Source organism: Pyrus communis, chromosome 12 (genome assembly GCF_041283825.1).
Source record: "Pyrus communis isolate YQ-2024b chromosome 12, ASM4128382v1, whole genome shotgun sequence".
In the NCBI taxonomy this organism is placed as follows: Eukaryota; Viridiplantae; Streptophyta; class Magnoliopsida; order Rosales; family Rosaceae; genus Pyrus; species Pyrus communis.
Window position 1 is genome coordinate 3,564,998 of NC_142576.1, and position 15,831 is coordinate 3,580,828.

The following is a 15,831-nucleotide window of genomic DNA, read 5'->3' on the forward strand; positions in this document are numbered from 1 at the left end:
GCTAAATCACATGGGAAGATCCACAATGGTTTTAAGATAAACGTTGAAGACGAAACAGAAACACTAGGTTATTGTTAATGGTATGACGGGTATCCTTCACTACTACAAATGATAACTTAAAAGTGCAAAAATGTTAAAAGTAAAAGATGTGTATCGATAGTACACTGAAAACGCTGTCGCTTCCCAAGATCCGGAGAATTTGGGAGACTTCACCGAAACTAGGTTACAGAATCATCCCTCCGTGGGAAGTGCCTCCTCATGAGGATGAAGTGAAGGTGTATAGAATGTTCTTCTTGAGAGTGAACTCGTCGGCCTTAGTTGGGTTGACAGACTGCATCGACAAAAACAAAATAAAATGTTAATGTCCATGTAGATCAGTAACCGTTATATGCACAGATTAACTTTGTTTTTTCAGCATACGATTTCATTTTTACAATTCCAAGTTTCGGAACCTTATTGATATATAGTTCCCACTGTTGGATGCATCAAAGTTTTATATCCAGTTATCTAATCCCGCACCTCACAATAGACAGTCCTATAACATACGAAGTCCCAGTCGAATCATGCAACCTTATCCATTTCGCTAAACAAGGCCTATGCATCTTGCTAGTACTGGAAAGAGTATAATATAAGGTCAAACCTTTTCGAGTATGCGCCCAAGCCGCTGAATTTCATTCTTTGCATAATCAGGACCTTTCTCCAAAGAGTTCTTGGCAGCTTTCAAGTAGATCTTACCGTATCTGAAATTCAAACAGAATGAGAAATTAACATCATGTGAATCAGAAGATCAACTGCAAAAGTACGGATCTAAGGGATCTAGTTAAGATCATCACTGAAAGATTCTACGTTCGTTTTCAGTATGTGCAAGTATCATGTGATCAAACTAGAGTGTGTATCAACCTTGCAGCCGAACCCTCAAGTTTCCCAACTTCCTCTTCTATCTTGGAAAAGATTGCCTTCTTCTCATCGTTGCTAGATTTCACAAACTCCTTTACTAATTCGTCCAAATTTTCAAGAATGCCAGCCTACATAAACGAAGAACACTGATAAGAAAAGGTCAAGATTTTGATAAGGTGCATTCACGATGAATTGAGGGTACTGACTTTGGAAGTAAGTTGTCCTTTTCCGTCTCTGCTGGTGCCAGATTTTTCATTAATGAACTTTACAAAATCGTCTAAATCTCTGTCGCCACCATACTCTTCACCCTCCTTGTTGTTCTTTGGGAAAAATTTCAATGTGGGAAATCCACTAACTCCATACCTGCACAGGAAGCCTTGTATTAGGTCCATTTATTCACCATTCATAAATTCCATTTCCTTCATTTTTCTATTATGTTGACTCTGAAGATATTTCATCCGAATCATTAAAATATACTACTGATCGAAAACAAAATATAGATTCAGTAGAGTACAACACACAACACTAAAATAAGGACCAGAAGTTCACGGATACTATTAAACTACTAACTCACTTTTCAGCTAAATCCTTGTATTTGTCAGCATCAAGATTAGCAATCACTACACTGTCCTCCAAATTAAATGCCGAGGCAACCTTCTCATAAGTCTGGATAGAACAAAAAATAAATAATCAAGATCAACCGTTGTTCAAGCACTAGATAAAGGGTTGCAATAACGGATTTGAAGGAGCAGAAATACACTTACAGGAGCAAGGGATTTGCAATGTCCACACCTGCCATGAAAAGAAAAAGGGGGGAAAACATATTTAGAGTTGCAAAAACACCCATAAAATTCCACTACGATTTATTGCAAACACGGTGGTATAAATATTGTACAATCCCCCTCTCCCTCTTGTACACCAATTTGGCTTTCATTGACTCAACAACCGACAAAACAGTATTCAATATTAAGCATTCAAAAGGAAAATTGAAGACATAATCTTACCATGGTGCATAGAACTCCACCAGCACATCTTTTGTTTCGTCCAGGACAACCTCATTAAAGTTATCCTGCGTAAGTACCACAACATGGGATGGGGCTACAGCAAGCTTCACATTGGTCCCTGCTTGCAAAGAAGAGCTTCATGATCAATCATAAGCTTAGGATTATTACGTAAATGGATGCGTATATTAGAATTGAACAAACTCAACCAACCAATAAATATCGACATATTTATTCAGTTCGTTTTCAGTAGAATAACATTACAAGGTCAAAATAGTACCTCCTTCCTTATTCACAAACTCAGCAAGAGCTTCAGCAGTACGGCCACCTTCATACCTAAATCATGTAAAATTCAATCAGAAAAGGTAAACCAACATTACTAATACAAACAAGGATGGTGAAGAATATTACATCGTCAGAAATTTGGTTAGACGGTTCGGTGGCAAGAGCATCCATTCATAAGTAAAAAAAATGCTTTCATGTAAACTAAGCAGGGGATAGGGGTAAACAGACTCACTTTTTGGGTTCTAGGGACCCTTTAGGAAACCATTGAATTGTGGGATAGCCGGAAACTCCATACTTGCCACAAACGCCCTTGTGCTCATCACAATCAACCTATTGAGAAACAGCAAATAAATTAAAAACAGTCAATTAATTATAGTTGTAGACTCCTAGTATGTACTGCTGCAAGACACAAATCCAATAGCATGGTATATAATACAATTATCACAAACTACAATACGGACATCAGTAATATAAAACCTACCTTTGCAATTAAAATGGATTTTGCTTTCTTAAAACTTGAACCGAGCTTCTCATACTCTGGTGCAAGCTTCTTACAATGGCCACACCTGTAATGGTAAGTACGAACCATACTCCATTAAAACGAGCGAAATAAAAACTAAAGAAACGTATCCATTATATGCTTCCTAAAATATGGATAAGAAATGACAGGCAAAACAGAACGCATCCGGAGAAATGATGTTAGTCCAATACTAATCGAAATTCGATGAAAATTCACCATAGATACATATAAACCGCACACTTATTACCAAAAATTCCAATTATATATATAAGAAATAAGTTCAAACATTTCTTGCCTCGATCAATTATTGGCCTTAGATCTAGAATCCTGGATTGCCTAATCGCAGATCTCCAATCAATCAATCAATCAATCTCAGCATCACCATAGCCGATACGATTGACCAATTCCGATTCATGTTTCGCAATCCGAGAAACTAAATTAATCAATTCAATTCAAATCATTTTCAATCCTAAACTTGATTCAACTAATCTCACACTAATTTGCGTTCACTTCCTTCAAAATTAACAACAAACAAGATCATCACAAAACCTCAGCAGCTAAATTTAGCGTTTTCCAAATCAAATCTCGAGAACCAAACAGCGTTGAAATTAGGAAAGCCTGAGATTACCAGGGAGCGTAGAACTCGACGAGAGCGGCGCGATCTTGACCGACCTCCTTCTCGAAGTTGTCCTCCGTGAGCACGACGACGTCGTCGGCGTAGACCGACGAGGCGAGTAGCAGCGCTAGGGCTCCGAAAGCGAACAGAGTCTTCGAGCTCACCATCGTTTTCAAACTTTCTGAATAAAGTTGGTTGATTTGCGTATTTTATACCCGCCTTTGTTGGAATTTTATTTTTTATTAGTATTATTTTATTATTTCTCGACGGTGTCATTTGGCAAATCAAGTTTCGCCACGTGTGCAAATGCAATCACCGTTGGACTTTTTTATTATTATTATTATTTATTATTTTTCGACTGTATCATTTGGCAAATCAAGTTTCGCCACGTGTGCAAATGTATTAAGCTCAAAAAAGGAGGGGCGTTGCGAGAATCGAACTCACGACCTCTCGCACCCGAAGCGAGAATCATACCACTAGACCAAACGCCCGAGTTGGCAATGCACTGGAAATCATCATATTTGCTATACTACGATTTGAAAATCCTTGAACTTTTGAGCTCGGATTCCTCGCGTCCGTCTTTCGCTTCTTCTTCTTCTTCCTCCCTTTTTGCTTCAGAACGTTGGGGATTCGACACCTCTGCTGGTTAGCCCTCTCTCCAATCTCCACCTCCCGGAGATTCCCGAAATTTCAATTGCATCCTTCAAGGACCAAACTGCAAATTAGCTCAAAGATTGAACTGCGCATCCATGGCCGGCAATAATGTAAGTCCAGTTTCCCAAAAACCCTCACTTTCCATCACTGATGATTATTCAATTTGCTCAGTTAGCTGAACCTCTTGATTCCCAGTAATTGAAAACTCATGGTAAATTTGTAATCTTTGGGTAATTAAATAATCAGAACTTGTTGATTCCCAATATGTTTGTGTAGGGTGCTGGAGTAGATAATACTTTCAGAAGGAAATTCGATCGAGAAGAGTTCTTGGAGCGAGCTCGTGAGCGTGAAAGACAGGTTTGCACCTCGAAAAGTCTCTTGCTTTTTGTTGGTTTGTAAGTTTGTAACATGTTTTTGAGTTTTTCCTGATCTGGGTGTTTTACAATGTGCTTTAGGAGGAGGAGGGAGGACCGCATAAATCCAAATGTGGGTTTGCTCAATCTTGTATTTCGGTATCTTTGCGCTCTTAGAGTTGTTTTCTTTAGTACAAACTGAAAGTATTGTTTGCTTTATGTGTGTAGCGAAAGGCCCGCCAGTGCAAAGGAAGCCATTGAAGCACAGGGATTATGAAGTGGATCTCAATTCTCGCTTGGGGAAAACACAGGTGAGCTTTTTATTGTTTGAAGTGCATAGTTGTAATTGGCTGAATTTTGCCCCGTTTGCTTTTAGATTGTTGATCTTTTCATCGGTTTCCTGAAGAATGAGATTGTTTAAGTTAACTACTTATCGGCCTGTGAATTAGTTTTTGTGAAGATGCTAATATCTTTTATTGTCATGTTTAACTGAGTAGAAGCTTTTGGATTTCTAGTGGCTGATATACCGCTGCTCTGTGCTAAGTTAACTTATTACGTCTTGATGGAAAATCATCACTTTGATGCAGTATGTTCACAGAATGATATATTTACCGTTAGAGTTTGTCTTCTGGTTTTGTGAATAGTTTGAAGCAGTAATTGCTGTCAGCAACATAGGGAATGCACATATCCCACTTCTTTCGAATAGCATATATTCACCATATAGATTTCATGATTGGAACCGTTCAATTTCTTAATCTTCTTTTGAAGATCATGCCTACAAAAAATCATTCGAATCGGAGATCGTTTGGTCATCCAAATGTATGAAACAAATCAATGGTGTGAGTACCAAGTAACATATTCATGATGAACCATCCATTTATTTGATACATATGGATGATTAAACGATTTCTGTTTGGAATAATTTTTTCGCAAGGATGATCTTCAAAAGAAGATTATGAAATTGAACGGTTCCGATTATGGAGTTTATACGATGGAGATACATTATTCGCTAAATGTGGAATTTATGCATTCCCCATTGGGGGAACACAAGCATTATTCTTCCTGTGTTGCTTTACTTCAAAGAAAATTATAGTGCGATGTTTGCCTCTTTCAAATGGGAGTTTCTCATGTCCTGCCTGCTCTGTTGAGTTGCATCAGAACGATGCTGTTTCCCTCTTGATGAATTATCCATAGGATCTTTTAGTGGATATTTTGTTGCTTACAGATTTGACACTTACTAACTAATTATTACAAGTTTCTTATCACTATTTGTCATTAACTTATTTATTCGTTGTATGTTTTTTTCAGGTTGTTACTCCAATAGCACCTCTAAGCCAGCAGGTAAATACTTATCATTCAATATCCAGTTATGGAGTTTATGATTTGCGTTATCACTGTTATCCTAAATTATTGTGTTTATTAATGTGCTTGTGCTTCTTCCTTTTTTGTTCAGATTGATTGTTTTAGCTTCTGTTCTCTAGACAATTACTGGAGATGCTTCACGTTGTGTGTGTGGATGTATGAACAATGAATCCATACGTTTTGTTCCTAACTCATTACTGTGCTTACTTGGGATACCCGAATTGTTGCCTAACCTTTTATTTTACTTTGATGTGATGGCTAACACTTACGACCGATTGCGGAATCATCCCTTATGTTGACTGTATTATAGACGGTTGGAAGAGAAATATAGCAATTTAGAAACCACGTTATAGCGGCCATTCTTCTTACTACAGTGGCCAATTTGACTATGCTCACTAAAGGCTTTGTATTTCTTTTCTCTTTCTTTCCCTCTGACCCTCGTCTCCCCTCCTCTTTAAAGTATATCCCCTCATTTGTTAGGCTGTGTAGCTTTCCTACAGAATCCTTATCTAGTGTAGGCTGAGTTACCGCATGTGAAGCCAGGATTTGGGTGCAATCATTGCCCTTCGATTATGTGAAAAACACATTAATGTATATAGTACTGTCTCTGTACGGTTATGAGTTGTTATTTTGTAGTCTTTTTATTTCAACATATTGTTGTGTTCTTTTTCAGGCTGGATACTATTGTTCGGTTTGTGAGTGTGTTGTAAAAGATTCTGCAAACTACTTGGATCATATCAATGGCAAGAAACGTATGTAATCTCCATCGGAATGATTATTATAAGAATTAATATGTAAATATGTTTCTATTTTCATTATAATTATCTTTTGAATGGTTATTTTCTTTGTTGTAGATCAAAGAGCTTTGGGTATGTCTATGCGGGTGGAGCGGGCATCTCTCCAACAGGTAGAATTTGAATCCTTATTTTTGTGATCAAAATGGAAGTTCCTTGTTAAAATCTTTTCCACGGGAATAAGCATAACTAAGCTTTGAATGCAGGTTCAGGAACGATTTGAAAAGCTCAAGAAGCGGAAAACTGATGGCACTTTCACAGAGCAAGGTAAGACATTGAAGTAGTGAGATGTAAATGAATCCCTTCAGAGATTTTGGTCCCACCTGTTCTGACGACTGATAAAAAAAATGACATCTCTTCCTTCTCCCTCTCAGATCTTGATGAGCGGATCTTGAAGCAGCAGCAAGAAGAGGAAGAGCGGAAGCGCCAGCGTCGAGAAAGGAAGAAAGAGAAGAAGGTTGGTAAAAAAATTGGTTCCGTATTAATGTTTTCAAGGCAGAGATTGGAATCTCCAAATTCGTAGCGTTTGATATCTTTCTTGAATTACGTTGTACTAATTTACATAATATTTTGCAGCTGATTTTTGTATGTCGACTGATTCTTTTAAATCTTGTTTCCTGGATTCAGAAAGACAAGGTAGTCGAAGAGGAAACCGAAATTGATCCTGACGTTGCAGCTATGATGGGATTTGGTGGATTCGGTTCAACCAAGAAGTGATCATTTCAAGCTAAGTTCAACTTTCGCAGTTTCTTTTCGAATCTGAGTGGTTTCTATATATGTATTTTGTTCCTGAGTGACCCACTGTACCATACGAACCACTCAATTTAGGCGTTCGGACTTGTACACAACGTAGGTTCGTGGGAAAATGGAAGAGATTTTACGCTAAGATTCGTAATGCTTCTGGGTTTGCTTCATCTTTGTTCTGGTATAGCATTTGAAGCTTGTCAATTTGTTTTAATGTTACCAGTCAATCACCGGTCATCTCGGTTCGGTAATTCTGACTCCGAACCGAGGCAATCGCCGGTTATCTTACACAACATCGAATGAAGAATAACATGTTACAAACCACAACGTACAAGATCTTTCGTCGTAGCAGTAATCTATGATTGTTCATGATGTGTTAAGTCCAAGTGCCTTCCCCTAGAGATGTTTCAGATGGTTGAAGTATTTTTTTTAGTGACGTGATTTTCTCCCACCCTTTTTAGCTTCGTACACACTCGTCTTTATTTATGATCATTGAATTGAATAAATCAAATAGAATCAACGGCCAAAATTAAGAGGGGTGTATGAAAAACTTAACAATGTGTGTGAAAATCTTCCCTTTTTAAATAGGGTAACTTTGGATCTGGTCCCTACTCATCAACGTTCTTTTATTGAAACCTTGTTTGTTTTTGGTTTTTGATTGAAGTTCCTGAAATTAATGTAATAATGCATTTCTATGTAGGTTATTATAATTTTTGAATTAAATTTGATATTTGTAGTTATTCATATTAATGAAATTTTAAATAAAATCCATAATCTGTTGAAAGTATTAAAAAAATTATACTTAAATAGAACTCATGATTTGCCATTACTTATATTAATGATATTTTACATACAAAAAATTGGTAATTTTTATAGGATACATTTTACATACAAAAAGTTGGTAAATTTTATACAAAAAAGGTTATACGTTTTATATATATAAAAAAATTGTTACATTTCATATAAAAAAACAATGGGTACATTTTAGACACACAAAAATCAAAAAGGTACATTTTACATATAACGAAGTGGTACATTTTTAAAGACAAATTGGTACATTATTAGATAAATTATGGGTACAAATAAATGGTAAAAAAAAAGAGTACAAATAAAAGTTTGAAAAAATATGGACACAATAAGAAATTAATACATGGGTACAAACTAAAACTGAAAAAGAAAATTGGCAGAATTTAAAAAGGGGTTGCAAATTAAAATGGGTATAAACTTAAAAATAAAAATATATGATACAAAATTTAGGCATAAATATAAATATATCAAATGTAACGTTTCTAACACTAAATGAATATATTTAGAAATAAAATTTAATTATCTTGATATGTAAAATATTTTATTATGAAATAATTAATGATGTTTATTATAACCAAGGGTCCTTGATTAAAAATTGAAAAAGAATAAAGTTTCAATCAATGGAGTTAAAAAAAGAGGGATGAGAATCTAATTTCTAGTTTTAAATAATGGATCTAAATTATGTATACAAATGGGCTCAATAGAATGCGTGAATAGTAGGAGGCCCAAGGTACGAAACACACGACTTTCAAGTGCTAGAGGGAGTGCTCTCAATCACCGGGATTATTTGAGAGATTTTTTATTGTGCTGAAAACATAGTTTGTAAGTGTTATAATATATTTGGTTGAAATTTTTTTTCTTCCTAATTCCAACCAATTGTATTATTACACTTACTATATGTGTCGTGCTCTCGGAACATTGTGACTCACATAAGCATTTCAGCCTCTCTTGATTACCATCGTGTGATTTTCACCAGCGTCAGAATCCGAACTCAGAACGAACAATGGGAAATACGAGTCTGAAATTCGCCCCAACTACTGAGCCATCTATGATGGTTGCTAGGCTAAGGCATTGTAATTTTAGAATCACAAAAAAAAAAAAAAAAAAAAAAAAAGAGGGGTAAAACAAGAGCAGTTGCCAGCTAAAAGTATACGTTGTGTTGGAAAATTAACCATATATCAAGTCCAATCTAAATACGAAAACCAACTATATGCTGTAAATGTTTGACTTCAATATATGATGGTTGCATTAAAAAACTGAACATAATTAAACAAGAAAACTACAAAAACATGGTCGAAGCCTCTTGTTCTCCGTCAACCGCCATCTTTCCTTCCAAATTAACCACACTGCCTCTTAGGATTTTGATTAATTAACTTGATGTATTTTACTTTGACTGCTCGATCTTTTCATCCAAGATAACTTCCGTCATGGCTTCTGAGAAATTTGGATTCCCATGCAAGTACCTTCCCCTATTCTTGCCAGGAAACCACATCCCTTTCTTCCAATCCAGATGAGGCCTCAAGTGAGTAGCCGGATAAGCAACATGTTCCGACGTTGTTTCGAAGAACACGGCGCAGAAACGGCCCTTCTCCCCGGTGACGACCCCTGTCCACCACCCGTCGTTGTCGTACGCATCCACCAAATCCCCGAAACCGAACTTTTGGTTGTATGCAGATGAGTCGCTTGGGCTTGAAGGTCGGGTTTTGTTCGGGTGCGGAGGGCGGGCGGCGTGAGCCATGACGGTTTCTTTGTAGAGCGTGCGCTCGTCATCCTCCAACAGCTCCTTGTACTCGACAACGTAGTTGTCCCCCATGTTGGCTACAACCCTAGCTGCGAAGTACGATCCGATGAACCCCTCTTCCTTGCTTGACACTTCAACTTCGTTGTTTGTTTTGAACCACCTTTCGGGGCAGAACTCAGTCGGATCGGAGGGTTGGGAGTGAGATGAGGAACCAGAAGGACGAGAGTTCGTCGTGTTTATACGATGTTGGATCGCACGGGAACGCCCCATTACAGATGATTTGCAAGTGAAAGAAAGGAAGTAGAAGAACGAGAGCTGATTAACTAGTTGCTGCCAAGGATGAGAGAGTCGACGAGTGCCTTGTTTGTATATATAGAGTCCTCTTCTGTTTAGGAAATTTTGCTTTCCTATTCAGCCCACCTAAAGTGTTACTTTTACGAATTTCTCGCACTTATATATAGACTTGTAAATGAATCGGATTCGGATTAGATTATTTTAGATTGAAGTGCTAAGTAAAATAATCTGGTCGGATAATCCGACGGATGTTTAATAAGAAAATCCATATATGATTTGTTAAGTTAACGAGTATTTAATTCGATAACACGATATGATTTCTTATACATGTTTTTTCAATCACCATAAAAAAAAAAAAATTTGTTTTCTTAATCAATAATATACATTCTAGAAAGTTCAGATTACTCTATATATTTGTATGCCAGGTCAGATTGGAACATTATCCATCGGATTAGCTCAAATTCGTATTTGCTTTGTTAAACTAACGGATTTTCAAATCCATATTTGCTTTGTTAAGCTAACAGAGTTTCATATTCTATTAATTACATCGAATTCAGATTAAAATCGGGTCAAATGATTCATTAACACGTCCTTTGACAAATTCAACCCAATCATAGCATTGTAAAAAAACAAATCAAAGTGTCGCAGTCCCAAATTTAGATGGTTTAGACAATGGACAGATGTGTGTATATATGACGGATCCGTTACACTACTTGTTTACACAACTTTTGACACGTTTCTACGAGCCACTGCGTAATGTATTTCAACAATCTAAACCGTTTATCTTTTAGGTCTTCATAAATCATGTCTAACAAAAATCACCCACGTGTGGGACATGAGAAGAGGATCGAACATATAATTTTGTTGCCGGTTTCACAAGAATGTGAACTATCAATACCATTTGCTCATCATAAAGAAAAGAGGCAAAATATCTCCAACAGCTTGAATTAATCGGAAACAACAAAAAGTGAGAAGCCTAGTCTTTACTACTTAATGTACTGAGAAAGCCACTTGAAGCCATCGCCATAACCCATTTTGCGAACGATACTGCACATGAAGACCTCGAGGGGACGGACATTTGAGTCTTGCAAGTTCACTTTGCCCTTGCCAGTGGTGAAGTTGTTCAGACCGAGGTGGAAGCGCAACTCTTCTTCTGAGGCCGCATATGGTATGTCGATCTTGTTTCCCAGAACAAGGAATGGAACAGTGGCCAATGACTCATCAGAGAGGAGAGCATCCAGCTCCTTTTTCGATTCTGCAAATCTTTCCTTGTCGTAAGCATCCACCAGGTAAACAACTGCATCCACCTTTGCACAACAAAGACAAAATGCATCACCAAGGATGAAACGTAGAGATAACATTCCTTTTTCGATCAAGAAAATGTAGAGATAACATAACTCGAAGTGGCAAGACAAAACTTGCATAGCTTGAAACTTACCCTCAAATTTCTTAGGCAGTTCCAAATCTCAAAATTCTTTCCAATTACAGATTCCAAAATATAGTCTAGTATATAACCAAATATTATCTTATTCTCTCAATAGGACCTATTCGGGAGCTGTCGCACTGCACCACTATAAATCCCAGCTATCCGTATATGGTTAAAATACATAGACGTAAATCATATACAATCTACGGGGTGAAAAACACACGTTATTTAAGGACCTTATTGGAGAACAATTCAATATATAACATATCTAACTACATCTCCCAGGTTCTACTGTGAAGTCCCTAGCAAATAGAAATCCTTCACAGGAGTTGAAAAGAAATAAGGTGATCTCAGAACATGGCAATCGACACGAAAGGTTTATTCCCACTTCTGATCAGACATTTGTGTTTCGTTAACCCATCATTAATCCAGATAATGAAACTGCAAAGCAAAGGATGAGTGTGTGGTAAGGTACTATTAGCATACCTTCTAAAGACATAAGGTACTATCAGTGAACTACCACTATTTATATCTGCCTCCCATGAATCAGGTAAACACAAAAACTTTTATCTGGGATTACGGAAGCATAACTATTCCAAAACTTTACTACAAGCCTGTGTCAAGAGATGATCATACGGCAGCTATTCTTGCGGGCGAAGATATATTTCGTTTCTGATTTCATTATTTGACTAATTTTTATTCAGCAAACTATTACAAAATACAAGAACAATGCTGCTCGCTGAGCACACACAAACCGCATAATTTTCATAAGTAAAAGAAAAGGCCTCAAGCAGTTCATATATGCAGAAAGCAGTTGCCACATCACATGCATACAATACATCCTTACGTTAAAACATGAATGATACCTTGGCATAGTAATCTTTCCAAACTCTGCGAGCAATCTGATGCCCGCCCAAATCAAAAGCCTTGAACTTGATTTTCCCAATGCTTAACTCCTCGGACGTCGGATACTGCGTCGGTTGGTGTTGAACTAATCTCTGCAACAATCCATCAACAACAAAACCCAGAGTCAGAAAATCAAATTCCCCGCTACTTATCACAATAAATCAAAACAATGACAATAGTAAATTGGTTTATTCATTTTCTCTCCTTCCAAATAATACAATTTCAGTGAGTCAATATTGTCTTAAACCTGAATTCTTCATTAACCAATTGACGCAGAGCTCCTAATGTGGAAAAATCATAGGAATTATGAAAAGAAAATTTTTTCAATTGAATAACAATTAGCAACTACACTCTCAAAACTATTACTTCATTCCATATTTTCTTTTCCTTCACTTTCCCATCAACCAAACAGACCCCACACTGATTAAAAATAAAACAAAAACCAAAATTTGAATTGAAACCAAAATACCGATCATTCCAAAACACCATTGAAGCATTAAAAAATCATAACTTTCACCGCATTCGTAAGCACCCAAAACCCACCAACAAAATTTGTTAAAAATCGGATTTAAAGGATGGGATTGGAAGAAAGACCTCATCTTTGAGCATATGAAGCAACGTCGTCTTGCCGGCATTGTCGAGACCCAAAAACAAGATCTTGGCCTCCTTCTGCCACAATCCGAGCGATGCTAGAACCCCGTAGAACCAATCCAACAAGAACATGGTGTTTCCACCCAGAAATCGTCAGATCGAAAGCCTCCCCCCAAATCAGAGAGACAGAGAAATAGCTAGAGAGCGTTATGTGGAACTGTTACTGGGTTTGGTCCCATCGGACGGCTCATTTGGGCAATTGTCGGCCGTTAGATTCTAAATTTCGAACAGCTGGAATCTGATTTATTATTATTATTTTTTAATTTCAGTTTTAGCTGAATTTCGTCGGTAGGGATTGTTTTTGCATTTTTTTCTTTCTTTTTTTGTTTAATTGCCTTCTCTTTCTGACAAAAAAATAAAATAAAATAAATAAATGCCTTCTCTTTTCTAGTTTTGTTTTATCCATTTTGGTGAAGGTTGGACAAGAAATTTGGTAAGTACTAAAGAACTTAGCAACTATGATCCATAAATTTAAAGGAAAACTAATGATAAGGACTTGAAAACTTTGAGTTTTAACGATAAGAACAAAATAAAGGGTAAAATGAATAGTACTAAGATTGACTTTTTAGTGCAAAAATATGGTTTTTCGTTAAAGTGAACAGTACCACAGATTTTTCGTTAAAACTCCCTAAATTTAAGTCTTTTTAATCAAAAATGTTTTAAAATTGGCATAACTCTAGTCCTGGAGAATTAAATTCAAGAGAATTATTTTGTCCACCGTCAATTATTTCGTTATTTTCTGAAACTCTCCATTAAATAAGAGAAAATGATAAAAATACCTAAAAATAATTAAAATAATTGTTTATTAAATTGAAGATAATTTTGTCATTTTGATCTTATTAAATAGAAAATTTTCAAAAAAAATCAAAAAAATCAACTGTGAACAAATCTAAATACCACTACTATCGGTTTCAAATCTCATAAACTAATATAAAGATTAATACCAATATTAGAGACCATTTAATTAAAAGTCCTTGTTTTTATATAAAGAAGCAAAGTGGACCAAACTTTGACCTTTATGTCAAGTTAACTGAGATATTATACTAATTAGTCAAATCTTATCCAAACTTCAGAATCCAGATAATCTTCAAAACCCTAAACAGGCCCACCGTCTCAGAAAACCACGAACCCCACAAAAGCCCAAACCCACAAACCGCCCACAGCAATTTCCCACCCATCTTTTTATTACATATACCCACTTCACCTTCCCTTGTTCCATCAACCGAGCTCCCTTCAAAAACCACTTCAGAAAATCTCTCAAGCTGTTTTCGAATTTCAACCGTCCGATCGATTAAACATGACTGACGTGGCAGAAGGCGAAAGGAGGATCCTCGTGGCCGTCGACGAAGGCGAGGAGAGCATGCATGCGCTGTCGTGGTGCCTGAAGAATATTGTCGCGCAAAATTCCAAAGATACCCTTATCCTACTCTACGCCAAGCCCCCGCGAGCAGTGTTCACCGCTCTGGACGGCACAGGTAGGAGGAGCGAGGATCCATCCGGTATTTTGTGGCAACATTGAGGTTATTTTGGGAAAGAAGATTCAGTGGTTTTTTTTGTTATTTGCTTGTGAAACAGGGTATTTGTTTTCGTCTGAGACTTGGGCGGCGATGGAGAAGTACGCTGCTGATGTGGCGGACTGCGTGATGGAGAAGGCCAAGAAGACGTGCAGGGACCTCTGCCAGGATGTAAGTGTCAGAATATTGATTTTGTGAGGGTAAAATCGTCATTTGGTTTTTTGTGATTTTTCATGTGATGTTTTTGCCCCTGGTCCAGGTTAAGGTGGAGACGAAAGTAGAGGACGGAGATCCGAGGGATGTCATTTGCCAGATGGCAGAGCAGCTTCGTGCTGACGTGTTGGTCGTGGGAAGCCACGGTTACGGCGGCATCAAAAGGTAGGTCCCAATTTATATTGACAATATGGGACTTGGATTCATTCAAATTATGGAGATCCTAAAGATTTTAACATTTTAAATATTCAACGTATATTGTGCGGTAAAATATTAATTAATATTTTTTATTTAAATAAATAGTTAGGACATGGAGATTTCTAGGATCGCATAAAATAAATTCGAAAGAGAATCCTCTTCCGACAATATGAAGATTGGAGATATTAAACAGAGTCTATGTGCCGCGTTATTCATACGTCCAAGATACAAATTCAAAATTTTTTTATTCGGGTAAAAAAAAAATGTACCCGTTTAAGATTGAATGTTTGTGTCTTGGACGGACAGTAACGCGACGAACACATGGCGGAGGCGGTATAACTGGTTTACAAAACAAAAAAATAAAAACAAAAATCATGAAATTAATTTGGAAGTAATTAGAATAATTGGGAATTTGCAGGGCTTTCCTTGGGAGCGTGAGCAATCACTGTGCACAGAATGTCAATTGTCCCGTCTTGATTGTCAAGAAGCCAAAAACAAGTGCCGGGAGCAAAAGTGAATAATTGTGTTTGGGAAATGGTGCATCCTGGTGAAGAAAAACAAGCGTTTGTATTTGACTGTTTAAGCTTTGGGTGCGGTCGAAGCTTCTCTTTGAATGCATTGTTAAGAAAATTACGCATGTATATATAATTTGAAGTTTTGCACACACCATCAGTTTTTAGAGTATTAATGTGCGCGTTGCCTTTTTATACAAATTCAATGTTTCTTCTCGTAGATTAAAGTAATTTGGAACATAGTATAATTACCAGAAAACTATGATAGGAAAAAGCTAAATTTAATTGTGAACAAAATTAAAAATAAAAAAATAAAAAAAAAAGATCTAAATTATTGTCAACT

General features: G+C 36.8%; 5 protein-coding genes and 2 non-coding genes across 9 annotated transcripts; 2 read left to right on the top strand and 5 right to left on the bottom strand.

The window, feature by feature from the left end:
* Positions 1-43: 43 nt before the first annotated feature.
* On the bottom strand, positions 44-3,539 carry LOC137744157 (putative protein disulfide-isomerase A6). Its single transcript, XM_068484026.2, has 11 exons — positions 3,332-3,539; positions 2,665-2,749; positions 2,416-2,513; positions 2,179-2,234; positions 1,902-2,019; positions 1,662-1,689; positions 1,472-1,563; positions 1,104-1,260; positions 901-1,025; positions 641-740; positions 44-331 (listed from the first exon to the last, which is right to left on the bottom strand). The coding sequence occupies exons 1-11, from the start codon at positions 3,484-3,486 to the stop codon at positions 257-259; spliced, it is 1,089 nt and encodes a 362-aa protein (XP_068340127.2). The 5' UTR covers positions 3,487-3,539; the 3' UTR covers positions 44-256.
* A 199-nt stretch (positions 3,540-3,738) lies between these two features.
* On the bottom strand, positions 3,739-3,810 carry TRNAP-CGG (transfer RNA proline (anticodon CGG)). The gene has a single exon. It is a non-coding gene; the product is annotated as a tRNA-Pro (tRNA).
* Positions 3,811-3,898: 88 nt separating this feature from the next.
* LOC137745413 (uncharacterized) lies at positions 3,899-7,396 on the top strand. Of its 2 annotated transcripts, none has more exons than XM_068485365.2 (10): positions 3,899-4,083; positions 4,250-4,330; positions 4,429-4,459; positions 4,555-4,637; positions 5,635-5,667; positions 6,362-6,440; positions 6,543-6,595; positions 6,689-6,749; positions 6,857-6,939; positions 7,110-7,396. In XM_068485365.2, the coding sequence occupies exons 1-10, from the start codon at positions 4,069-4,071 to the stop codon at positions 7,197-7,199; spliced, it is 609 nt and encodes a 202-aa protein (XP_068341466.1). In that variant the 5' UTR covers positions 3,899-4,068; the 3' UTR covers positions 7,200-7,396. The 2 variants fall into 2 exon arrangements, with proteins under 2 accessions (XP_068341466.1, XP_088536830.1); XM_088680704.1 differs by having other exon boundaries at positions 3,922-4,083; positions 7,059-7,396.
* A 1,804-nt stretch (positions 7,397-9,200) lies between these two features.
* On the bottom strand, positions 9,201-10,246 carry LOC137744206 (protein AGENET DOMAIN (AGD)-CONTAINING P1-like). The gene has a single exon (XM_068484069.2). It carries the CDS (start codon positions 10,042-10,044, stop codon positions 9,418-9,420), a length of 627 nt encoding a protein of 208 aa, XP_068340170.2. The 5' UTR covers positions 10,045-10,246; the 3' UTR covers positions 9,201-9,417.
* Positions 10,247-10,952: 706 nt separating this feature from the next.
* Positions 10,953-13,269, bottom strand: LOC137744946 (small COPII coat GTPase SAR1A). The gene is made up of 3 exons (XM_068484767.2): positions 12,995-13,269; positions 12,361-12,492; positions 10,953-11,375 (listed from the first exon to the last, which is right to left on the bottom strand). Exons 1-3 carry the CDS (start codon positions 13,121-13,123, stop codon positions 11,055-11,057), a joined length of 582 nt encoding a protein of 193 aa, XP_068340868.1. The 5' UTR covers positions 13,124-13,269; the 3' UTR covers positions 10,953-11,054.
* On the bottom strand, positions 11,952-12,071 carry LOC137746369 (small nucleolar RNA snoR83). Its single transcript, XR_011069839.1, has one exon. It is a non-coding gene; the product is annotated as a small nucleolar RNA snoR83 (small nucleolar RNA).
* Positions 13,270-14,063: 794 nt separating the features above from the next.
* Positions 14,064-15,689, top strand: LOC137745700 (uncharacterized). Of its 2 annotated transcripts, none has more exons than XM_068485696.2 (4): positions 14,064-14,526; positions 14,627-14,736; positions 14,825-14,943; positions 15,395-15,689. In XM_068485696.2, the coding sequence occupies exons 1-4, from the start codon at positions 14,349-14,351 to the stop codon at positions 15,495-15,497; spliced, it is 510 nt and encodes a 169-aa protein (XP_068341797.2). In that variant the 5' UTR covers positions 14,064-14,348; the 3' UTR covers positions 15,498-15,689. The 2 variants fall into 2 exon arrangements, with proteins under 2 accessions (XP_068341797.2, XP_068341796.2); XM_068485695.2 differs by having other exon boundaries at positions 14,254-14,550.
* The last annotated feature ends 142 nt before the right edge of the window (positions 15,690-15,831 follow it).